At 26.1% G+C, this 27,869-nt stretch overlaps 1 protein-coding gene across 1 annotated transcript; it reads right to left on the reverse strand.

Annotated features, from left to right (window-relative positions):
• Nucleotides 1-103: 103 nt before the first annotated feature.
• Nucleotides 104-27,516, reverse strand: LOC113559088 (midasin). The gene is made up of 55 exons (XM_026964679.1): nucleotides 27,315-27,516; nucleotides 25,874-26,086; nucleotides 25,574-25,799; nucleotides 25,292-25,436; nucleotides 24,325-24,452; nucleotides 23,837-24,130; nucleotides 23,522-23,762; nucleotides 21,552-21,723; nucleotides 20,389-20,713; nucleotides 20,107-20,323; nucleotides 19,831-20,041; nucleotides 19,303-19,768; nucleotides 19,002-19,245; nucleotides 18,558-18,766; nucleotides 17,748-18,033; nucleotides 17,569-17,679; nucleotides 17,386-17,502; nucleotides 17,000-17,314; nucleotides 16,785-16,912; nucleotides 16,521-16,699; nucleotides 15,549-15,728; nucleotides 15,327-15,490; nucleotides 14,924-15,255; nucleotides 14,101-14,298; nucleotides 13,738-14,004; nucleotides 13,206-13,427; nucleotides 12,759-12,884; nucleotides 12,557-12,698; nucleotides 12,283-12,485; nucleotides 12,009-12,220; nucleotides 11,133-11,953; nucleotides 10,787-11,069; nucleotides 10,561-10,725; nucleotides 10,129-10,265; nucleotides 9,732-10,072; nucleotides 9,486-9,670; nucleotides 9,021-9,417; nucleotides 8,781-8,954; nucleotides 8,514-8,711; nucleotides 8,267-8,451; nucleotides 7,455-8,199; nucleotides 7,171-7,397; nucleotides 6,677-7,097; nucleotides 6,485-6,613; nucleotides 6,019-6,413; nucleotides 5,619-5,775; nucleotides 5,432-5,566; nucleotides 4,479-5,255; nucleotides 4,231-4,416; nucleotides 3,088-4,171; nucleotides 2,715-2,893; nucleotides 2,284-2,661; nucleotides 1,922-2,224; nucleotides 1,177-1,566; nucleotides 104-397 (listed from the first exon to the last, which is right to left on the reverse strand). The coding sequence occupies exons 1-55, from the start codon at nucleotides 27,377-27,379 to the stop codon at nucleotides 227-229; spliced, it is 14,901 nt and encodes a 4,966-aa protein (XP_026820480.1). The 5' UTR covers nucleotides 27,380-27,516; the 3' UTR covers nucleotides 104-226.
• Nucleotides 27,517-27,869: the final 353 nt, after the last annotated feature.

Consider the following 27,869-nt stretch of genomic DNA (forward strand, 5'->3'; position numbering starts at 1 on the left):
CAATATATTTATTTTGAAAATTTAAAATGGAAACAGGAAAAATTAATGATTATTACAATTAAATAAAAATGCAAAAAAATATATATATAAAAATCAGGTCAAAAGTAAATAAACAAAATTGACTGTATTAAATATGTTTAAAAGTACATTTCATTTAAAATAAACAGTATAATTAAAAACGTTTTTCTTATTTTATTTTATATTAACTTAAATAGAATGAAAATAATTAGGTTGTAATGAGTTCAAACCATTCTCTTAGTGCATCACTTAATACACCAGGCAATTTATCTACATCTCTTAAAATAACATAAAATGGAAATGGAAAATTGTCCATGTATGATTCAATACGTACTGAATTATTTTCAAATATGGGCATTTTGATATCCAGAATAGATTCCTAGAAAAATGTTATCAATTAATAATAATTTTTTTTTAATATTACTATAAAACAATATTTTAAGTTTGAACAATTTAATGATTAATGAACATTAATATTAAAAAAAAAAAAACTTTATCCCTAATTTATAAAATTGTTGCTTATAAGCAGGACTCGGAAGATCTAGCAAATGCATATTTTCTTGATCCATCCTAGAACATCCAAAGTGAGATATAAATATGTTTAACACTTCTCCAATGTCATACACAAAATTTAATTTAGTTAATTTTTGTATATTTACTGGTTTTATTACTATTTTGCTAATTTAGGGTTTGTAGTGCTATTTTTGGGTATATTTTCGAAAATATAAACATTTAATAATTCAGTGTAATTTCCAAGGTAAATAAATAAAATAATTTAATTACAATTTAACTTTTACAAATATATTTAAATAATTTAACAATTTTGCTAACAATTTATAATTCAAGTTGTCCAGGCAGTCCCTGACGTCTATGAGCCCAAAAATTAGTAAAATTATATTTAATTTTTTCCTAATAAATTCATAATTTTTTAAATAGTTAAATGCATATTTTTTGATTTTTTGTGCTATTTATAGCGCGTATCTTAAAGTTTTTAAGTGCATATTTAAGATCTAAAAAGTAATATTTTTAGTCCTACAACTTCCAAGCCCTACTTATAAGTTATTATGTTTAGAAATTATTATTTTATATTTTTATTTGAAATAAATAAATCAGTAGTATTTATATATTAAATTAGTCAAAATATTTTATCAAATTTACCTTTGATTTAGGATTGTCAATAACAATAAAAACAATAAATATTCCATTGACTTTAGCTGCTCTGATGGCATTTTTTACAACATCTGGTCCTTCGCTTTTTATACCACGACCATCACTCATTATAACTAATAATTGAGCTGGACGATCACCAGTATCTAATTGTCCTCTGTCTTCAAATACTGCAGTAGCTAATTCTATAAGTTCTCCAACTTTGGTCTTTTGTTCATCGAAGGTAAAATTTTGCATTAACTTACAACCCGTTTGATCACTAAAAGGTTCACCAAGTGGATGAACAATTCTAGTTTGTTCACCAAAACTCATAACTCCTAACTCACCAGCTTCCACTAATGTGAGAGCTTTACTTACAAGTGCTAGGGACTCAAAGGCTAGCTAAAAAAAAAAAATTTTAATTATTTTTATTAATAATCAACCGTAATATGAGTTTTGATTATTATTTAAATTTTTATAACATACTTTAAAAAGGTATAAAAATCCTTAAAATATATTCTATTTTTTTTAAAAATATAAGTAATGATATTTTTTCTCAAATTCATCATATTATAAAAAATAAAATAATTATTATAAAAAATTTAGTTATAAAATTTTGAAAGAAAAAATTAATGAAAGATGAAAGTGAATAATGAAATATCCAAACTTTTATCAACATTTTCCTGAACACATTACAAATGGTAGCATCAAGATTTTAAATCTTAAATTAAATTGTTTATTTATATTAAAGACTTACAATTTTAGCATGACTATCCATCATACTACTAGAATTATCAACTGCCATAATAATTTGATATTGTCGTTTTGAAGGCCTAGTTCTCCGAAGCCATATTTTATCTTTTTTAAATTGACTAGCAATATAAGGTATAACACGTCTCATATTTATTCGTCTTCCAGTTCTAAAATCTCCCTGCAACCTAGATGCTTTACTTGGTTCCAATACTAATCGCAATTGTTCACTTAATTCTTGAGCTAAGCTAGAAGTAGCATCCATACATTTATTCCATGCCTCGTCAGTCTGAATTTCTTTGTTTTCATTCTAAAAAATATTAATAATTTTGAATACATTTAAAAATACATTCAACTTTGGTAACTTACATCAAGCCACTTGTCAAATTGACTTTTGATATATTCATTATGATCTTTTATATTGGCAGAATTTATATCATCAAATTCTTCAACATCTACAGTATGAAATGTTGTTTCCTGGCCACGTTCAGCAAAATGAGTTAAAACATCCTCACCATCTACGTCAACATGCTCTTCAATAAATTCCTCTGTTTCTTTGGAGTCATCTAACTCATTCATTGAAGGTTGATTTTTTCGATTTTTTGTTTTCATTTTTTCAGGTAATATTTCATCACCATTTTTAGTATCATTTTCATTATCATCTTGTTCAATTTCCATTTCATCATCTTTTAATTCTTCACCTGGTTGGTTTTCATTATTAGGCAAAGGTCGTTCTTCGAGTTGTTCCTAAAAAAAAAAAATTAATATCACAATAATATATTTTTATAAAAAGTACCAACAGTTGTTGCAGCATCTAATGTTTCAGTATCTCCGTCTTTAGATTCTTTGACATGTTTAAACAGTTCTCCTTTTTTATTCTCGGAATCTTTATCATCGTTTATACCATTTTCATTGTCACTAATATCATCTTGGGTGTCAGTTGTTTTAAGCCTTTTTTTCAAAGGACCGTTACTTTCAGCTAAAAAAAAAAATTACTTTGAAATTCAAGAATCATGAATATATACACACATATGTATTTATTATATCTGAGAATATCGATAAAAATTTTGGCAGATTAAAATTTTTAAGAGTAGTTTTAACAGGTGGAAATTATTTTATTTAAAATTAAAATACTTTAAATTACAAATGTTCATAATATGATATGTTTCTTACCTAAGGTTCTATCCATATCTTTCTCACCAGGTTTCATTCTCCTTTTCTTATCCTTAGTACCAGGTTCTTCACTTTGAGTACCTCTATCTTCATTAACACTATGTCCTTCTTTGGTGTCTTTACTTTCCCTTTGAGATTGACCTACGCCTTGTTGTTCAGGACCTGTGGCTTCTTCTTTATTAAATTCAATGTCATCATTTTTATCTTGTCCATCAGAATTTTCGCAAACTTGATCCTTAGAGCCACCATTATCAAGATTTGAAGGTTGAACTTCTGTTTGACTAGGGTCATCTTCTGAAGGTTTAGCATTTTCATTATTTTGTTTTTTGTCTTCTTCTTTAGGTTCTTCTCCTGTTTTATTTTCATCTTTTTTACCACCATCATCATTTGTATCATCGTCTATATTTGTTTCTTCTAATTCTTCATTATTTTCAGTGGCTTCAGTGTCGTCAATTTTATTTTCATCACCCATTTCTTCATCACTAGTGTCTTCCAAATCATTATTATCTTTAAGTTTTTCATCAGGTTCTTTATCATCTATTTCTGTATTTTCCATATTTTCTTTCATAGCATCTATATCAAAAGGATTATCTCCTTCTTCTTCATTATCATTCATTTCACCATCATCCAGCTGAAGGTCGTTAGGTAGATCCATTGGTTCTGGCTCAGGTGGTGGTTGTAAGTCTCCATGATGAGGGTCTGCATGATCTTCACCAGTTTCTTCTCCATTTTCATCCATTTCGTTTATATCTTTTTTATTGTTTTTTTGATCTATTTCATCGTTTTTATCTTGTTCTTCAACATTATCATTATCATTTTTGGCTCCGAGTTCTTTGTCTCCCATAGTTTCTCCTCCTTTCCCATCTTCTTCTTTCAAATCTTCTTGTTCATCACAATTATCTTCAGAATCACTACCCCATAATTGTTCATCTAAAGTCTCTGCACCTTCCCCTGTTTCTCCCATCTCTTTGTCATCATTGTCCTCCTCGTTATTTTCATCATCCGAAACGTCATTTTCATCTTTATCCATATCATGTAATTTTCCATCAAAATCATCTGACATTTCAACACCTTTTTCTTCTTCCTAATAAATTATAAACATTAATGTAATGAGACTATTTAACACATTAATTAATAAATTACTTTTAAATCTTTGTCTTGTACTGTTTCATTATTATAATCTTTTTTGGCATCTTCTAGTTGATCTTGGCTTTCAATTTGGTCCGAGACATCTTTAGCACCTTCGCCTTCAGTTAAACCCATGCCACTTTTTCCATCAGACTGTGTGCCATCTTCACCATCTAATAACTCATCAGGTATACAAAATCCCTAAAAAGAACATTTTTTTTTTAGTAAAATCAAAACATTTAAATTTAATTTAATAAACATACATTTGAAGCAAGATCCGTAAACAAAGTAGCTAGTAAATAGTTCATTTTTGATAGAACTCTATAAACTGTTGTTTGTTGAGTAATAAAATATTGTACTAGTAATGTATACTGTTCAAATATCGGAAGACAAGATTTTAATACATTGTTACCAATTGATAATTTAAGAACATTTTTAAGTTGCTTATTAATTGAAATTATATCACAATCTTCTAAGTCAGAAGACAATGGTTGAATAATCAGACATTTTAATAACTTCTCATCTTCATTATCATTTTTTATGTCTGCGTGTTTTTTATAAAGCTTTTCGACTACTAAAAGGATTTGATTAATTAAGCTGTTAATTTCTTTTAGTGGCGTTTCATTATCATCAGATACAAAATTTTGGCGTTCAATTTGATGTTTTTCAATGGAATGAATGTTGTTTATCCATGCAGTTTTGTAAAATCTACTTATATATTGCATTAATTGCTCACATATAAGAATTGATGCATCATACTTTTCATAAACTATAAAATTTATATCACACAATTTCATTGCATTGTATGTTTTTTCATCAATTATAGAATCGAGTGTATTATGGGTTAATTTAATTATATCATCTACATTAGTAGTAATTTCCTCTGACGGTTGTTCTTTTTCAGAATCGCGTGGTGATATACCTAGTAATAATGTCATAGAATCAGTTGATGTAGAGTCAATATTTTCACTACCACATTGTAATGCGATTTTTAATTGTTGCAAAAGATTAATGCTGTTGACCATAAAATTGACAGGTTGCTAAAAAAAATAATTTTATGATTACTCAAGTTAATTTAATGTATATATTATTATTAATATCATAATAGTAATACAAAATATATTTTAAGTTATGCATGTGTTACTTAAAAGATAAAACAAAATGAACCTTATAATTAAAAATATATTTTTTTAAATATTTAATTTATCAATATTACCTGAAAAACTTCGGATGGATCAAATTTAATACGATTAGACTCTGTAATTATTTCTGACAAATATGTCATACTACGGATGTTGACTAGACACTCTATATGTGAAGCCAAGATTTGTCTTGTTTTCCATGTCATATTCTAAAAATAGTATTTTGTTAGAATTATATATTATATTGAAAAAAAATATTACCTTTAAATCATTAATAAACCCTTTGATACGATCCATTTCTTGTTGGCCTAATTTAGGGGTTTCAGAAGCAATTTTGAGAGCAGTAGTTTGTGATACTGATTTTAGGAAATATGATTCACAATCAGACCAAGCACATCGTAAATCATTATCTACTGGACTGAAATAAAAAAAAAAATAATAAAATAAAATTATATTTATGAATGTGATAATTAAAGCGAATACAGAAACTTGTTAACAGACTGAAAACAATTGTCAAAATATGTATTTAATGCATTTATTTGTAAAGCTTATTAATGTAAACTATTTGTATGCTGAATAATTTGTTACGCATTATAATTAATGCCATTGACTATATGTATATATAAACATTCAAACATATATAGACAACAAATTTGCTTACTTGGGTGTTAGAGATTCAAGTGCAGCATTTATATCAATAGGCGGTAATCGAGCAAATTCAACAGAACAATCCATTTGTTCACAACCCATTAAACCAGCTTTGTAGGACAAACCAATGCGCTGTAATGCTTTAAATAGTTCAGATAACGCTTTGCGTTTTTGTTGCAAAATTTGTTTTGCTTGAGATTTTTGTTTATTTTTTGAACTTTCTGGATCTACATTTAGATCACGTAGTTCTTGACTTGATTCCATTACTCCATTTACAAAATCATTCAATTCAATGATGTGTTCAGAATAACCACAGTTAGTCATTATTTTATCAGAAATTGTAAATAACTTTTTAGAATATTTGTTAATATTTGTAAGAACATTTAATGAGTTTGATGGCAGAATATACTAAAGTAAAAATCATAATCATAATATTAATAAAAAATTATTTAATAGTTACAAACTAATTGTATATTTACTAAAAATATCTCGCAGTTTTTCAAATAGCTATCAATCTTAAAAATAGGTACTTCATACTTATCAGCCTTAGTACTAAATATCCCCGTTTGTGTAGTCATAGCAAATGATGCAGGATTATTCAAAACTTCCTATATAAATATAAACATAGTTAATTAATGATATACTTTTAAGAAGATTTTTAGATTTGTTACCTCATACTCCCGAGTATATTTGTGTAAGGTTTGTTGAACTTTAGTCACAGTTTCTTTTACAGACCAGTAGTTAATATCATTCCATTTTACTATTTTCACAAAATCTTGTAACTTTTTCTTAATATCAGAGCTCAGTGTTTCAATTCGAAGATTTATAGAATCTTTAAATTGAGAATAATATTTATAAAGATTCCAAGATGCACTACATAATTCTATTTGCTCTTTAGTTTTTTCTCTACAAACTACGTCACAATGGAATGTATAAAGCAATTCTAATCTAGCTAAGTATTGGCCTAAGGAAGAACTTTCCATAAACTTTTGTATAGCAGTTACAAGTTGCTGAAAACTATCTTGTTTGTGAAGGTATGCTTGAAAAATTGAATACAAATGAAACCACCATTTAGATGAATCATTTTGAATCCTAATAAATAAATGGTATAAATATATAATTTCTGAGATTAAAAATTTTCATCATACTTAAAATATTATCTTACTTTTTTAGTGAAGTTTTTAAACAATCTTTCCAAGTACTCAACTCAAGACTTCGATATTCTTGGATATAATGAGTTACAGTTAATGTTAAATCACGTACACTAACACCACGATGAGCAACTTCTTCCCATTCATGGAGTTTGGTTAAAAGTAGTTCAAGCCCAATAAGAAAACGACATGTTGGACTTGACCAGTCAAAATTCATTATACGTTCCACAACTTTAATTATCTACAAAATAGATTATTATTATTTCATTAAAATTCTAAAAAGCAAATAAACACTTACTGTTTGCAATGTAGGATGATCTGGCCACTCATGCAATAGCTTTTGAATATGATCTTCTACATTTTTAAGCACTTCAGAAGTCTTTTTAGCAAATTCCAGATTAGGATCTCGATAAAAATCATAATAACCTTTAGTATCAAGTTGTTTTGGGTTATTTGCTATGTCAGTAGCCATTAAAAGCCATGGTAACATTTTACTATCCATTGAAGAATCCAAGTACATAAATTTGGACATTAATAGTTTACCAAACAAACAAAACCTATCAGAAAATGAATTTTTTACTCTAATAATAGCATTTTTTTGATCAAACTCTTCTGAGGATACAGTTAACCAGTGAGCTTTAGCTGCTGGTCTAACTAAATCAGTATGTAATCGACAAATGTCATTAATATCTTTATCAGTTAGATTATAGATTTCTTGAGGAGCAGAATCTACTGAAATGTCAGTATCAAGCTTTAAGGGTCCCTCAATATCATCAAAATCGGAATGTTTAGTAGTTGGGAATTGACGAGCAACTCCTTTGGAAATTTCAATTTCTTCAGGTGTAGTTTCACAGAATGATTTTTGTTTATATATGCTATCTTCTTCACGTTTTTTGTTTTCTTCTTCTTCTTGAAGACATTTCCAATTTAACACAAACTTTTCAAGAACATATTCAATAGATCTCATATATTGTTCAGTTCTATAAGATTTACTACTCAAGTACATCATATTATTTAATTCTTCTAAGCACAGTTTATACCACCTTGAAAAATCACATACAACAGTGTAAATTTCTATTAAAAAATAAAATAAAATTATGTTGTATTTACCTAAATTTATCACTTATATTCATTGAAACAGCATCATCCATATTTGTCATTTTTATAATATTAGGACAAAACCGCGGAAATTCTCCAAATAATGTTAATAATTCTATATCTTTACTGGTAACATGTTTGTCCCTTGGTACGGTCCACTTAAAATGATTTTTTAACATTCTCATTCCATACCTCATCTGGATAAATTTTAAAAAGTTAGTAACTTAACAATAATAAATATTTAATTTTTAAATTGTACTTGATTGATGGAAAGAAGTATCCCAGTAAGGAGATCTGGATACGCTGCATACTTTTCATTTAAGTTATTATGAAAATTGGTAACAGAATTAAGCCAATTTTCCATTTCATTCACAAGAGCTTCAGAATCAGAGTTTGAATTTATTAAGTTATAAGTATTGCTTTCCAGACCGTACATTTTGGAAAAACGATTAACTTCCTATAAATATAAAGTTTATAATTGTTTTTTTAATAATTAAAAAAATAAAATAAAAACAATAACAATTACCTCTAAAATAATATTGTATAATGGAGGATCTGGCCTATAACCGTTCTTAAATTTGTATTTATTTAACAACTTAAGCCTTTGATGATAGTAACCTTTAAATGGAAATAGTTGTGATACACAGTCAACCTTACAAAATTGTTCCTCAGCATTTAATCTACTAACAATTTTAGCTTTCTAAAAGAATTTTTTTTATATAATAAATCATTAATTATTCATAATTTATTTAATTGAATACTTTACCTCAGCTTTATAACATTCAAATCGTACTTGAGATTTTTGTAATGGATCTACGGGACTAACTGATGTTGAAATTTCAAGTAAACACATGCCACATAATACCCATAAGCAGCCAGCATTAAATTGTATTTGTTTAATTAAGTTATCACGTTCGATGTCTGTTAGGTTTTTGACATGATTAAAAGAATGTAAATCTCCTACAATATGTGATACTACTTTAGCAGTATCAAAAATAGCTTTGACCATAGTTTGATGGTGGCCGACTATAGCATCAATTGCACTCTGACAATCAGCATCTTCTCTTGCTAAGTGTACATCGGCTAGAGTTGCAAAATCAGCAGGCAAAAATGGTGTAAAGAACAATTCTACAAGCTTCAATAATGTTTCAATATTTTCAAAACTATAAAAAAAATAACCAAGATTAAAACAAAAAAATAATTATTAAAAATATATAAATAAATAACTGACTGAACATCTGAAGTCCACTTTGAGCAATTCCAAATAAAACTTTTAACACATGATAAATTATGACTATTGTTTTCAATAAATCTTATTGGTCTTGGTGCAAATGTATAATATGGTTCTGTTTTCTTCAATAATATATTAGTAATAAAACTAGTAAATAATGGTTGTTCAAATGAGTACAACATTTCCTAAATAAATACAATATAGTAAATAGATACATAATAAATAATAAATAATCAAAATAAATACTTCATCAACTGAAACGTGATTTTCCAAATCATCAATTTTTTTAGATGTCCATTCTAAATATAATTTTGGATTGTCTACAGCGACTGAGTCCATAGAATATTTTAAAGCCTCAATTAAAAATTCTACAGTAAAATTATATTTTAATGAATTGCAGTAAAATGGTGATACAGTAGGAACAAATTTTAACAACAATTGCATAAAATCATAATGTTGATTATGAAAATAGTCATCTTCATTTATTAAACTATAATTGATACGTGCTAGGAAATTCCGTTCTATTACTAATTCCCATAACGGAATAAGGTTTAGTTCCATGTCATTCATTTTATTATTTGCCAATTCTGAGGGAAAAATAAAATTAATAACAATCAATAAAATATATGGCATTGTTTACTACCTTCAGGATAGTTTGGAATTGTATTACATCCAATGTATTTAAACAATAGTAAATTGTCTCTATCTTTTTTTATTTCAGGTGCCATTAATGCTTGTATATTTTTTGACTTGATTACAGATATTAATTCACTATTTTGTCTATAATCATAATTGAAAGAACAAATATAAGTTAAATAAATATTTTAAGATCACATTTTTAGCTACATTAACACCTATTGCAACTCTTTTATATGATTTAAGGTGAATATAGAAATTATTATATGTATTGAGTTTATAAATATAATATGACGAATAAGATATACATTTTAAATTAGTATTTATGCACACTTCAAAAGACCTGCAATAAACTGTTTGCACATAAATAACTATTATTTATGGATTATGACTATTAATCAAATATACTATTAAATATAATAATTTCATTGTCACTTACCTATATGCTTCAATATTTTTATCACCGTGGTCTTTGCAACACAAAGGTGATGGTATATTATTTTCAGTCACAAACACTTTGAGAAGTCTTGCACACTGTTTGGGTGTTAGATAATTTTTTGTGATTTCAACTATCATTGGGCTGAACCTTTCTAATTCTTTATGTCTAATAAATAATAATATTCATTAATTCAATACAATTTTAATTAAAAATTAAAGTATAGTACCTATTTTTCCTAGTACTCATTTCCAACATGGGTAAAAAATTTTTAGTAACAATATTAAAATAACAATGTATTAATACAGTTATAAATTCTTTTTCTTTGTCCAGATTTTCAAAAAGAAGATTTTCAATTGTGTGTATCCAAATAATCATTTCTTTAAATTGTAGACAATCTTTATCAAGAATAGAAAATGTATTATTACCCAAGTAAAAATCAATGTAATTATCAAAAGCAATGGATAGGACAGCATAATCATGCATTATACCACCATCTGCTATCATTAGTCCTAAAAATAAAAGAAAATTATGAAATTATGATATTTAATCAAATAGAACTTTAACTAACTTACTTTTTTTATGTAATTTTGAAGATATCAAATGTTCATTTAAAGCAAGATATAATGCATGATCTAACATCAAATGCATTTTGTTTTCATAAAATTCTGTTGGTTCATAAAGAGAACGTCCTTTATTAAAATAAATGTGTGGCAAGTATCGAAAGTCATATGGTAAGTCTTCAAAAGGTATATAATCAACAGATTTTTTCCAAAATGGTAATTCATCAAATCCCATAAGCGGAGGTTTTTTTACAAAATTCTTAATAGCTTCATTTTCAGTGTTTATGTGTGTTAATGCTAATTTACTTCTAATTGAAATATCTGAACTTGATGAACGCCCAAAGTAACACAATAATAAATCTTCTATATGTGTATTAATAAAATGTTCATAATTCAAAATATTACACTGTTGTTTTATATAACTTAAACTTGAAGATTGTAAAGTATCTATTGTTTGGAGATTTGAAAACAAAAATTCATTTGAAGTTGTAGTATGTTCTTCTAAAATCCTATCAATTTCTAAAATGGCATTTTGTTTTGAATTTTCATTTAAACAACGAACATATGTATCATTACAAATATCTCGTATAATTTGTATTATTGATTGGTCTCGTTTAATGTTTTGCGATACTAAATATGCTGTACGGAGAAGATGATTAATATTTATATTGATTCCAGAAATTAGGCTTTTCATCATTTTATGAATTTTCAGCAATGTATGACTGATTGACTTGTCACGGATGCCTTGCTGCTCTATCATTGAATGAATATCATTATTATTTATTTCATCTAATGGACCCATGTAAATTTCAACTCCACGATTCTTCATAGCCCTGAAAAGAAGTGCAATTAGAATTTATACTCTAAACATATAACTATTATGTTTACCTAGAAATATTTCCATGTTTTGGATCCATAGCTAAGAAAAGTCTAAAATTTTTATGTGGTGTTATAGCTGTTATTTGTCCATCAGAACCAATTCCTTTTTCACCTAATTCTAAAATCCCATTTGGTTCTAACAACCCATTTAAACGATCTAGTACAGCTGGGCTGCATAAATTTACATTATCAATTAATAACCAACTACCATCAATTAAGCACTGAAATAAATAATGAAGAAATAGAATGACATATTTATTAATTGAATATAAAATAAACTAACCTTTACTAAAATACTATCAATCCACTCAAACTTTCCTCCAGAATTTAAATTTCCAGTAGAATTAACACGCTCACTTAGAGCTTTAAGTAAACAAAGTAATTCATCATTTGCTAGTACATTTGCTATTTGAATTAACGTTTCTATACGTTTTTTAAATAATGTCGTTTCAGAAGCCATAGTGGTTACTGTATTATTGGAAACCTCTAAAACATAATATAATAAATACATGTTTAATATAACAAATTAAAATAAAATTTTTTTGTCTATATTTTACCAGTCATAGTTTTATATTCATTCCACAAAGTTAACACAGAAATGTAATCATTACGACCACTTAAAAGTTGTTCACCAACTTCAATGAACATTTTATTTTCTATTTTTCTAGCAAACTCTTCAAGGTGTCTATTAAAATCTGCCTAAAAAATAAAAAAAACATAAATTTTAAAATTATAATTATAATTCATTAGTTTACTTACTTGCTCAAATCCACCTAATATTTCCATTGTATCCATAGCTGCATTTACAGATAGTATGCGTAATTCACATCCATATAATTGAGCAAGTGTTTTTATCACTGATGTTTTACCACTACCACTACCCACCTGAAGAAAAACAACAGAAATTTATTAATAACTATTAGAATAATTCATAAATATATAAAATAAATTATGTGGTAAATTTAGCATTTTCAGCATGAAGAAATTATAAAAATTGTTTTTTCTCTATGTAATTTCTTAGAACATTGTAAGTACTCGTATGTATACAATTGTTAATATTAAAAAATGTTTTAATAGAAATTCATTAATTACTAAATAAACCTATATTTTTACTTAATACAAGATTGATAAGGATTTAGAATATACTTAAGGACAGTACAATACAAACAAATGTAATATACTTAATAAATATATAGTATAAATTACCAAAATTGGCATCCAATTCATTTTCATACAAACAGCTAAAGAATTCAATGTATGGACATGTGATCCCAAAATCAACTTATTATTACTTTGATCAATTGGCGAGCCAATTGCACGTTTACGTGGTACTACAAATCTATTAAACATAATACCAGAAGGAAATATTCGTAAGTAATCATAATTCTTCCCAGTAGTGACAACCATTGTTTTAAGTTCCTTGATAACCTACATAAAAATGTATTATATAAATAATTATAAATGCAGACATAACTAGCTCAGATTTTGAGCTATTATCTGGTTATTCAAGTATATGGCTGAATTCCATCCATCAAAAAGATATCTATGGTTAAAATATAATTATTTTTTTTAAAGTTTTTATATATTATTAATTTTGAAAAAGATTATTTTACAACATAAAACTGAAGTAATATAAAAAAAATGTCCTCAGTTATTTGTATTTGATCAACAAAAATATCTCTGACCTAAATATACATAATAATAAATACAAATTGATTTTAAGTTTGATAATAAGTACCTCATTTTCCAAGCTTTTTAGATTTGCTGTACGATCAGTAAATATTAATGGTAAATGATCTAAGATATTACATTTCAGGGTCAATGTAACATCAACCCAACGTAATATATCTCTTAGATTAATTTCCACATTATATTTATTGCAAAATGATAAAGTAAATTTTACTACTTTTTTTAAATTTAATGGTCGAATTTTTGTCATTTTTGATTCATAAATTGTATTCATAATGCTCACTATATTTTTATAGTCTAATGTATTTAAATGAACCTAGAACATAAACATTGTTAAATTAATTAATCTTATTACTTATTAAAAGTATTATACAGTTTAATTTATAATAGGTATTAGTAATTTTTTAGTTACTTGAAGAAAACGATTTAAAAATGATTTTGGTAGTCCTTTCCGTGCTCCTCCTTCACTCATTGGATTTTGACAAGCAAATAATTTAGTTTTTTTTGATTCTATGATAAAAGTTCTGCCAAGTTCAGGTATATATAATTCACCTCTATGATCAAGAACTGCATTTAACCCTTCAAGTACTGATTGTGATGCTAAATTTAACTATTAAAATGAACATGATAACCACTCATTATTACTTATTATTTTTAATACATACTTATAAAGCAAAAAAACATTATTATTACTACTAATTTGTCTTCTTTTTTAATGCAGCAAAATATTTAATAGCTGGGATCAGCAACTCGTAGCTCAAAAACCAATATCATATGACCAAGCTAATTTATTATATTTATATAAACTGTATCTATCTACCATATTATTGTGTTTGTTATCATTGATTATGTAAGGCTAGTACTTCTTAAATATTATATTTATAACAGCGTTTAGTGTGAAGTTAACAGGTATAAATTGTAATTTATATTAAAACAGTTTTAGTGTAGTTTTAGTGTTATGGTTGAGTTTACAGTAAAAAAACTTTAATATCCAAACTTAATTGCTATTTAGATATAATTTTTATGTATTAATAACATGCTACATAAATTAAAAACAAAAATTTTACACTTTTATGTGGCCTATGATAAAAACAGAAGACTTTTTTTTAGACTTATTTATAAAAAAAATTGCCAACCTAGGCTTTAAAGAATATTTTGTACACTATTAGAAGTTAGTTGAAAAACAAATGAGAATTTAAAAGTTTTAAAAAATAAATCAAAATAGTATATCATACTTCGTCTAATAAAATCCAATTTCCTTCTTTTAGTGCTCTTAAAAAAGGGCCATCTCTCCATTCAAAACTACCACCATCACCACCATCTGTAGGTAAATCTGCCCCAAAAAGATCTGATACATCTGTTTGTTCAGAGAGATTGATACGTGTCAATTTATGACCAGAAGCTTTGGATACCGCTTGAATTAAACTTGTCTTGCCAACACCTGGGCTACCTTCAAGCAAAATTGCTCGATTCTCTATCTGCATGCATCGTAATAACCTGATGACGTTTGATTTGGTAGTAGGAGCGTCAAATGAAAATGCAGTGACTGGTTCTAGTGGCATGTTACCTAATAATGAAATACACGAAAAAAAATTTTAGTATTTGAGATATAAAAATAAATATAAAGATAGTTATTACCACTAGGTATGTAATATCCATCATATCCAAACCATTCTGGTAGACATTTTAATGGGAAAAACTCAACCAATTTATCAAATGTTTTATCATTTTCAGTTTTTAAAGATTTAGAATAATGTTTAAGTAAAGTGTCTTTTAAAGCGCTTTCAATGGCTTGATCGTAACTAGAATAATATAAAAATTAATATTTAGCAACATAAATTAAAAAAAATTCTAACTTACGAATGGTTTATTGTATTTTTCTTGTCTAGAAATGTCATAATTGCTCCTTCTTTATAAAACGTAAAAAACGCTCGCATACTATTATAATTTATATCATTGCTTGGTATTTGGCACATCATTGATTCAATAAATTTTACCCAAATTAAATAATCTCTAATGGTTATGTTCAACTTTAAATAACTATAAAAGTAATACATATCATATAATTAACAGATACTATGGTATTCAAGTAAATGTGTAATAAATAATAATATATAAATTAAATACATACAAATTAAAATTAATAAATGTACAATTAAAAAACAATTGACAAGAACATCAACCTTATATCAGAACCTAATCTTATAATGAGAAAAAAATTTAAATTTCTAGTACTAGATAAGTAAATTAGACTATTTCACAGTAATGTCAAAAGTTCATATATAATGAGTTTACTGTTTACTAATCTTTAATCGGGTTTTGTCAATTGTGTTTATTGAAAGTAATACCTTAAAACCTCTATTTACATATTGTACCAAAAATGGCACAAATTAGTTTTTCATAGTTTCTATTGTTGAAAACAAAGTTACAATGTTACTGTATATACAGCCAGATTCGGCACAAAAAGGCAAACAATTTTGATTTAAGGTACATCTACCTAGTGGTAAAATTGTGAACTTCAGATGATAAATAAATGACTGAAAACATTATTGTTGAGCAAAGTGAAAAACTACCCACTTTATATTATTACAATTTTACTTGAATATTTTTTATAGATTTTTGTTATCATCCCGATATTTTTTTCGGGAAAAAATAAAAATTCATGCAGAAAGGGGTTTTGTTGACTTTTTTGATATAATTTTTTTTTTTTTTTAACTAATTTAGTTAAATAGGCAACCACTTAATGTGGGCAAACAGGGCTGATCCTAACGTACCCACATTAAACAGAATCTACTGTATAATATATAAAGCAAATAATTAAAGATTGCTTACCTTTTTATTTGATCAGTACATTTTAACCAGTTAACAAAATCAACCATTGATTTACTCAAAAAAAGACTGTGATCATTAGAAACTGAAAAGTTGTGGTTAATAATTTGTATAAGATCATCATTATCAGAGCAACTTTCACACCAAATTTCTGTTAAGCGATTTCTCAGTGCTGGTGATAACTAAAATCATTAATCGGTAAATATAAACAACACTTTTCATTCAAATATTTATATTAAATCAATTATTTTGTTTTCATTAACATACTTCTTTCTTGCCATAATCACCTCCGGGGTTCATTGTACCAACAAAACAAAACCCTGGATGTGCAACAAGTTCTGATTCACTTTCAGCATCTCCAATTTTTTCAGTTAATAAAAGTTTTCTTTCAGGCTCTGGAAATTGAACAATGTACAGTTTTTTATTTAATGATATTTTATAGTAATTAAGTCTTATTTTAAAATAAATTACAAACAACTAACCCAACAAAGAATTAAAACGTTCTAAAACACTATCATCAGCTAAAGAAATTTCATCAGCTAAAAACATATGACCATCAGTTATTGATTCTATTAATGGTCCATCTACCCATTCAAATAATCTCTGATCATTATCTCGCTCTCTATTTCGAACAGGTCTTAATCCACCAAGAAAGTCTGAACTTTCAGTATGCTGATGACAATTAACAGTTAATAACTTTTTTTCATTAATTGCAGCAATCATTTGACACACTGTTGTTTTACCACAGCCAGTTTCGCCAACTAATAAAACGGGTTCATTGAACTCAATTGCTTTGCCTAATATTAAAAAAAATAATTTAACATATAAAAACAATAAATATGTTACTATTACACTTTAATATGCTTACAGGCAAGTACTATCATTCGTCTAATATTTTTGGACATATAAACATGTTTAAATCCAGGAGGCTGTATTTCTATTTTTTGAAGTATATGGCGAGTTATTGGTGATGTTTCATCATTCACTATAACAATTTAATTAGTTTTAATACAAATGTATAAAAATTTAATAATTAATAAAAATATCTTACATGTAAATAATCTATCTAAAGAGAGTGAACATTTAAAATGTTTTTCTAATATTTGTAATATAGTGTTTTCTTCTTCTGGTTTACGAACTTTAGAAGCTAATACTAAAAAACCTGCAAAATAAAATGTAAAATTATAAAATAATCATTAAAAAAAAAACAATGTATTACTAATTTCTCACCTTCATCTACTAAGTGTTGATTCCAATCATAATTTTTTGATTCTTTTGCCAAACGGTATCGCTCACCCCATCTGAATAAATCTCTAAGTGTTATAAAACCATGTTTTCCAGCAAATGCGGCACTTCCTTTTCTTGTTGACTGTAGATCTTTCATAACTGATATTACCTTTTTAGCATATGATAAGGGCATTTCACAGCGTTGAAACAATATTGTTTCCAACTCATCAGCTGGAATTTCATCAAAGTGCATCTCAATAAAACGATTTTTGAATGCTCTTGATAAAATCTAGACATAAAACAATCAAATAAATTATTTTCTATAAAATTAAAATAAATTATCATTATGATTACATTAAAAAAATTATCACTCAATCATTATGTTAACAAGAATAGTCCAACAAACAAAACACTAACTAAATTATCAATAATATTTATCAAGGAAAAATTACCATATTTTTAATATAATAAGCAATAAACATTTATTTTAACACAAGTAAAATTAATATTGTGCCTAATATTTAAATTTATGTTACATTTGAATATATTACAGCATAAAATAAGTGTGAGAAGAAGACTCCTTATTTTAGCACAATATAATCAGAAATATAATACAAAACTAATAATTATGAATGATAATTTACATTTAATTCATAAATTATAGAATGTATTTTTATTAATTTTAACTAAAATTTAACAATGTTTAATTGATTTGCCTATTATTTGTTTAACAAGCCTTAAAACATCTTTTTATTAATTAATATTTCAATAAAAATATCGAGCTTGAAGTTAAATAAATAGTAATTAACTTACTTTACGACCACCATATAATCCTGGAGGATTTTGAGTTGCAAATAATCTAAAACCAGGATGAGCTTTGATGGTAGTTTGTGTTTCGGGGATAAATAATTCACGATTGTCATCTAATACACGATTCAAAGCTTCTAACACATCAGTTGGAGCTAAATTCAGCTCATCTAATACAATCCAATGGCCTTTTCTCATTGCTTCAACCAAAACGCCTATAAAAATGAACACAGCAAAATTAAATAATGAAAATATTGATTAATAATTAATATAAACATAAGTGTATAAATAGACAGAAAATGGTGGAGTAAGGACATGAGTTAATAACAGATAATGGTAGAGAACTGATGGATAATTACTTTTGAGTTTACAATATCTTTAAAAAGTAATTAAAAATTAATTTAACAGAAAAACTTTTATAAAATCGATGTAACAATATTCATTACTAACCTTCTTTAAAAACTAGTTGACCAGTAATAGATTGAGCAGAATATGAACCAATATACTCTTGTAAATCTGTGTGCTCGTGGTTATTAATACGTACTAAAACATTACCAGATGCTGCAGCTAAATAAGTGATTAGACTTGTTTTTCCAACACACGTGTCCCCTTGAATTAGGACTGGGAAACAACTCAATGAAACAGCTCGGACAAGATCACGTAAATTCTTTTTAACACTATTTGTTAAAATATACTGTAAAAATTTTTAATTTTAGTAAAATATAACTAGTTCTTAATTTTATATCCATACTTTTTCAGCAGTTGAAGGTTCTAACATTCCTTTTTGAATCCAATAACCTTCAAAATGAATAAAGGATTCTGTTTTGGTTAAAGGTTTAGGAATAGGCTGATTAATAACTCCTTGGATTAATTTTTCACCAAACATAGTATTAGCTATTAAAGACTCAACACGTTTATGGGAGGAACTATCTAACTGAGTAAGGAAACTTAAACAGAAAGATTCATATAATGATCTCTGAGCCGTCTGACATGGATTTGAAGATGCTATAGACAACGCACGACAATAAGTTCTCAAACTGTAATGAGGTTTGTGTCCTGTGCCATCAACTAAAAAGTTTTCAGCTTCACGTCTGGCAATTAAGTAAAATTTAGATATAGCATTTAATTTTTGAGCAGAATAATCTGATAAATAACAAGCTGTCAAGGTAATTAAATCAGAACGTTCTGTTAACTCTTCTACAAAAAATTCTGTAAATCTGAGAATCAAAAATAAATAAGTTAATAAAAAAATACAACTTGACAATTTAACAAACAATACCTGTTTCTTATACCAGGAGGCAAGTCTTTTTTTCCTACATCTGTAGCTGGATTCATAGCAGCCATTAATCTAAAATTTGGATGTCTGGATATAGGTTTAGAATCAGTTTTTTCATATATAGTCACAGTTCCATCGGATTCGAGTAAACTAGATAAGCATTGTAGGGTTTCAGCTGAAGCAAGATTTATTTCATCCAATAAAACCCAATATCCTAAAAATGTATAAAATAAATATAATATGTTGCTACAAATTTAAATAAAATTATCATTGCATTACCTTCTTTAACAGCTTGTATAAGACTTCCTTCTACAAATGCAAAAGCCATTGCAGTCTGACAATGTTTAAATTGAACTTCAAAACGACTTAACTTTTCATTTAATTCTGACCAAGATTTAGTAGGTTTATTATTTTTAGTGTTCTTGTTAATAGCTTTTTTTAGGACGTGCTTCATTAATTTTATCAAATTAGTCCACTCACGGTTATTAAAACATGTCTAATACAAAAAAAAAAAAATTTAGTAACAACTTGATCATCACATATTTATAATAATTAATTTACTGATATATGGCCCAAAAATTTTGTATTTTGTTCAATATTAAACTCTGCCCTAAAAAGTCTTTCAAACTCTTCTCTAATTGGTTTGATAATAATTTTTAATTCAACTGGTTTGTAACCTCCAATGAGATCAACACTATCACTTTGTTGATTCATATTTAAAACAGTTAGTTTATTTCCTGTGTGTTTTGCTAATAGTTGAAGTGTTGATGTCTTTCCTGTACCAGTTTCACCAACAAGCAACACAGATTCTTTAGTAGCAATTGAACAAGCAATACGTTCCAGAAGACAAGAAGATGAACGGGTTAAAGCAAACTTTGAATTCGATCTGAAAAAAATATATACTATGAATACATGTGTAGTATATTATCAAAACTATAAAACACAATAAATAAAATAAAATTGATTTAGCAAATTATACAACATTTATAAGAAGCTAAAGAAGATTAATTTAAAACCAATTTTTAATTTTTCTATTCTAAGGACAAAATAAATATTTTTGAATGTATATATTTTATTCTAAAAATAACAGCTAAAAATCCAAGATATCAATTGATTTTAAGAATAAAGAAATGAAAACTACAGATAGTATCATCTATAACCTTATATTGGATTAAATTACATTAATTTCAAATTCACAACAAAATTTTCTAGACTTTTATGTACATATATAACTGATTAATATCAGATATAAACATAATATTGGATAATGCGACATAAAATTATATACAATTATATATGAACAGCACATAACAACTATATGACTATTATCAGAAATATTTGTCTAATATTATTGGGTGTAATTACATTCAAGTGATCACAAATATATATATAATAAAATAACTAGTATAATATACAACATTTAATTTGGTTGAAGCCAAAAGTCACCATTTTAATTGGGATAAAAACAATGTCATTCTTATTCATATTGATAAAAATGTCTACATTTAACATACTTGACTTGTAAAATAATACTGTGATAATTTTTAAAAATTTCTGGTCTCAGATAAAATGATGAAACATAGCTTTATAAATTAGCATTTCTGGTTATAACAACATATTTATAATAGCCTCATTGCTGTCATTACAGACGATGCCTACTATACTTGAATTACTTATTTACAATAATACTTCTATTATCATAAAATGAAAAATTGAATTCTTACATAAAATTGTCTGTTAAATAAGAACCAGTACGTGGTAATGTAACTCGGCCAGCAATGCAGTGTTTCTCATCAAGTACAACAGTTGGTTTATATTCATTTAAAAAAAATTCAGCTTTAGTTTTCACAACTCCAATTAAAGAAGCAACATGACAAGCAAGTTCAAGTCTTGTTTCTAAAATAAATAAAAAAAAATTATTAAAATACATATAAATAAATATATTTTGTGTTATAGAATTAGTGATTATTAAAATAAACACATAAAAAGGTCCAAAAGAATTTATACAAAAAGATGCCATACACCCGCCATTTAAGGGGTTGATTTAACTAATTTTAACCTTTAGTGTGGAGCACCTATTCTGTCACACAGGATAAACATAATGTATTTTAATTTAATACTTATTAACCCGCCATGAATCGCATCAGTTTGTAATACGTGTGGTCACACAAGGTGTTTTTGACCAATCACTTATATCTCATATTTTTTTTATCATTTTACATACAAATGCATTTATTAATGAACTACAAAAATTATACTTTATTTATTTATTGTATTTTACAATAAAAATTGGTATTACCAGAACTATTATACTCAAGATTAAAGTGAAAATAAATAAAAATTATTTGATTGAAAGAATATGTTTGAATACAATACAGTTTTGATATTATTCTGAAAATATTGCAGCTTTCAAAGAAATAAGAGGTAAGTGCCTGGATATTTTGTTTTTGTTGGTTTTTTTCATTTACAATTGGATTCCAACAAAAATAATACGTAACAAAATTGATACTTAAGTTAGTTGCACAAGATCTTTTAGACCGGTTACGGACTTTAAGAATAGCTATAAATTCAACAAACAATAATTGACTGTTCTAAATAGTTTTAAAAAATAGGTTAACATGTACATTAAATGTAAAAAAATGTACTAAATAAAGTAAATTACTCATAATGACTTATAAGTAAAATAATAAACTCACGGTCTAAATGCGACTCATGGCAGGTTAATTAAAATTTTTTTTTTATTAATAACAATAATAGTTATTTAAATAAAAGTTAAATCCCATGACCATTATACCACCTAATATAATAATAAAATCATTTCAAATTAGTGAGATAATAATTTACTCCACGCTAACTATGTAGTGTTTGTTTTAATAAAAATTTTTAAATCTTAAAGATATTTAAATAATAACTATTTCAAACATTTTAAAAGTGGTGCTAGATAATATTCAATATTACAAGTATTATGTGGTATTAACAATGGTTTTCCGTATAGATATTGTGTACAATTGTGATTTTGTGTAGACAAACTATGAAGTATAATATTCATAACAAATTTACAAATGTTCACACTATTTAGAAAAGAACTTAATCTGTTTCATAACAGTTTTTTTTCTATATCAATATTCCCAAATTTGAAATAAAAAAATGAATCTATGAAAATTAACATCTTTATATATTTTTAAGTTAAATCATGAACACTATTAATATAAGTATGTTCCTCATTTCACATAATACCATTTTCAATTTTTATGAACAAAATTTCAGATGTTATAGAATCTTCTTAACAGGTAAGAGTATACAGTACTAGCATACATTGTATCTGTCTTGCTAATGCATACCATATCAAAATATATGTTAGCAGTTCCAATTTTGTATGTTTAACTTTAATAATAAAGTGAAATAACATATTGACTATTATCAAACTTAAAAGTAAGAGCATTATCAGTGTTTTCTAGTTGGTTTATTACAATATTTTATTTTTTATATGGAAAACAGATAATGTTCTTGCTTTTAAGTTAACAATAGGTCATTTAATTTTAATATTTAAGCTAAACACAAAAATTTAGGATTGATGAGCGGATATTTTGGTATGGTATGTGTTAGTAAGATGGATACAACATATGTGAGTACGACTTATCTAACTTCTTCTCAACGATACTATTTATGATACTGTTACTAAATTTATATATACTTGGATTTGCAGCACTACAGCAAAATATGTCAATTGCGTCTTGGATTACTTTTAAAGCTGATTCACTTGATGTCACGTCATATTCTTTAACAATCCTTGCACACCATTTCATCAAATCTCTAGTGGAAGTTAATCTTCCATTTCTTTTTAAACTCAATATAGCATCACTATTATGAAATCCAGCAGAAAATAATAAGAAAACGTCAATAATTTTTGGAGCAATTGTCTTTAATATGGGAAACTAAAAAAAATTTTTAACAAAATATAATATTAATACATAATTTATAAAAAACTATGAAGAAAATTGAAATTTACCTTAATTTCAATAACTTCAATCAGTTCATTTTTGCTAAGTGGTTCAACATTTATTTGGATATAATGTTTTCCTAATAAATCTGTTGCAATGTTTTGTTTATGATAATAACCACTGGTAGTGGTTATAACTCTTTGAGTGAAAAATAGTTGAAATCCAGTAGCAGGAATAAGTCGATCTCTAAATCCAGGAACAGTTAGCGATCTACTTTCAACAAGAGAGACAAGAACAGCTGCTAAATCACTAGAAGCTGAATCAATATCTTCAAGCAATAGCCATTTTCCTTCAGTTACAGCCTAAATATTAAAAAACAGATTAACTTTGTTTTCAATGTTTTACATAACATTTTTATTTAACTAACATCTATTAATGTCAAACTAATGAATAATCCTTACATAAAAATAGTGTTAGTTAATAGATAAATATGTTTCTTTTTCAAGCTAATAATAATAATAATAATAATATAAGTAACAAATTCTTAGCAACAAACCTTTGTTAGAGCCCCTGGTTGCCAAACAAATTCTCCAGGAATATCTGTACAATGATATGAACCTAACATCATCTTAGAATCAGTTTCGTCGCCCAATTGAACAGTAAGTAATTTTTCATCAGTATGTCCTATATGCATATTAAACATAAGCCTTACTATTTATACAATAATAGTTTTATTTAATTTGTATGATTTATACAATCAGCCTAAAATACCCAAAACCATCGTAAAAACTAACAAACACGAAGCCATAAAGTATTCTTGAGGGTAGAATTGAATTTATTACTTGATTATCAATGATGTACCATATATTGTTTAACTGTGTTATATTCATAGTATTATTTTAATTTTATACATTTAATCTTTTTCAAATTAAGTAATAAGTATTAATTAATTGTTTCGTGATTACCAAATAGAATAATTGAAATTTTTAATAGATTTAGATTCCTAGTAAAATACTAAGTATGACAATCTAGTACAGTAGAACCACTAGAATCCCTCTAATTCTTCACCTTCAGGACTGGGGGTGTGATCGGAACAAGAAAAAGGTCAAATTATCAGAATACAGAAACTATTTGAAGAAAAATTGTTATCAAATTTATTTAACTATTAAATTATTTACTACATAATATGTATAACACAAAAAATTTGAATGAAAGTATTACATAATATACATAGTACATACTATAAATTGGAAAATTCAAATGCACATAATATATATTTTTAAAGTATTCATATCAATAATACTAGGTCGGATCAACCGGAGTGGCAGACGAGAGGGGTTCTACTGTTATAAAATATTTTGTGTTATTTTGGAAAATCCTATTGTTTAATCATAAAATATAATATAAATATTACTTTACAATTGTTTTAAAGTTTATGGTAAGAAATAAATATTGTTTAAAATAAAATACCAAATCATATGTATATAAAAAATTAAAAAATGAATTAATGAAATTATACAAACCAGTAATATTTGCTAAATAATGTACTAAAGCAGTTTTGCCACTCCCGACAGGTCCAACTAAACAAGCTGCTTTTCCTGCTGATACAGCTAATGATAGGTTTCTTAAATTTTGTTTTGTAGAACTAACAAGTATAAGATCACCAAGCTATACAATAAATATTATAATATAATAGTAAATATTTAATTTTGTTAATTTTTATAATATAAGTACTACCATTGATTATAAATAGTAGTATTTATAATAAATGGTACTACAATTAATTTATATTTATGATATTATACCGGTTTCGGAGGCCCAACTATAGACAGAGACACTCCTTCAACAGTTGTGTATTGGTCTGGGTCTGGTAAATATAATTTTAAATAGTCTTTATAATTTGAATTTGACTTTAAGTTGTATTTTAGCATATTTTCTTCATTGGTTTTTTCATCCATATGAAGCATGATAAGATTATTTTTTTCTAATTCAGTCAATTGCAAAATTATTGCCATGCATTGACAAGCCAACCTTAAAAAATAATAAAATAAAATAACACCTTTTTGTTTTGATTGTATAAATAATAAATATTTTTTTAATTTTACCAAACAACATATTTGTCATTGTGATTTAGATAGCAGTTAGAAAATTCTGACCAATCCCAAAGATTTCGAAAATGTTCAGCTGCCAAAGTTAATGAACGTAAAACATCTTCAACAATTTTTAAATCTGTGTCAGCCATTTTCTTTTTTTTAGCTAGCGATGGTGAATTGTTAATCCAAGGTGGTGGATGTTGAGAGTAATAATCTAGTATTATTCTAAATATACATTAATAAAATAATTAATTTATCTATAACATGGGTGATTATTTACATTATCAGATTATAAATCTGAAAAACATAATAAGATTTAATTTGCAATAAATATTTATGTATAGGTACATTTTTTGAAATTGATTATTTAATACTTTTTTTAATTCATTAGAATTAAAATTATATATATAGGTTTAAAATAATATAGTAAAAAAACTCATTAATTGAAATAATTTTTTTATTATTTAACATTTTGAATGTGTCATGCAACAAAAACAGTAAATAGTAATATTACTAATATGCTACTAAATTTGAAATAACTCATCTTAGAATACCTATACTAATAGTTAAAATTCTTGAGAAAATAATAAGTAAGACTTAATGTTCAAAAAAATAGTGTACCTATTTAATTTAATTTAACTTAAAAATCTAAAATAAGTAAGTAAAACAACTAGTAACATGTCATCTAAATAATATATAATAATATCATACATCACATACCTACCTAAACATAAATACATGTTTTAGATTAATTACAATTGTCAAGAGCTTTATTATCTATATTTTATTAGCTTTATTATTTATATGTTTAGACCTATTATACATCAATTTATTTTATTAGGATAAATTAAGACTTAGAATTTAAGTGTATATTATTAAAATTGCCTACCTAGGCATTAATAAATGATAAATCAAAAAAACTGTGTCAAACAATTAGTGACTTCAGATACATTGAGAAATACTTATAATTTTGCGTCACCAGTGGCCTCGTGGTAGCTATGTCAAAACTACGTAATATAGTTTACACTGACAACTGATTAAAAAAATTGTTTGTCGATTTTAAGAAAAATCTATTTTCTACTATTTCAAATGTAATTTATGAGATCCTTACAACCTTACCTAATTAATGAAAAATTTGTAACATATTACTACTGATCACAAAAACAAATTAATTTATTTTTCAACACAAAGAGTATGAAATAAAATATTTAGATATCAATCATGATTCAAACTTCCCCTTTTATTATTTTTCCTTGTTCAGTAGTTAAATAAATCAACAATTTGAAAAAATGTATTAAGTAGATACACCTACATTTCTAAAATATGTAGATACCCATCCATAGTTTAATGTGTAAGAGAACGAGAATAATAGAACAATAAAATGGATAAAAATGGAAAATATTGGTTATATTATAAAAAACTAAAAATAATAGGTAAAATAATAATTCTTCACCTCAGCTCGTCCACGGATAAAACGTCAGGTTTTTCTTGGTCCATCACAAACAGTTCTTTTAACATAAAATAATCGAAATCATGCAAAGTGAATAATGCCGAGAATTCATTTACTTCAGGTAAATAAATTATAATGCGTTCATTTTTGAATTAACTCACGCACCGCATCGACCGAAATGTGTTACAAAAAAAAAATGAAATACACGTGAGTTACATGATGCATAGATAAAACATTATACATTATGACCAATATTGAAGGTATAGTCGAAACACTTGAAACTCGAAAATATTATGACCATAGTTGGTGGTTAGCGGTAGACCTATGAGAGATAAAAATTATCACAGTATTATACCTCCATAGATGATAAAATCTTGACTTATCACAGTTTATGACGGTCATGTTGAAATATAATAATATAAACCATTCAAATCAAAACATTATATTTGAACTATATTACACTAATATATTAGTTTTAAAATTTTAAACATAATTATAATTTTTAATTTTAAGTATATTAATTCTATTTTATTATTATATAGTTCAATGACATAAATC

Source organism: Rhopalosiphum maidis, chromosome 3, assembly GCF_003676215.2.
Source record: "Rhopalosiphum maidis isolate BTI-1 chromosome 3, ASM367621v3, whole genome shotgun sequence".
NCBI lineage: Eukaryota > Metazoa > Arthropoda > Insecta > Hemiptera > Aphididae > Rhopalosiphum > Rhopalosiphum maidis.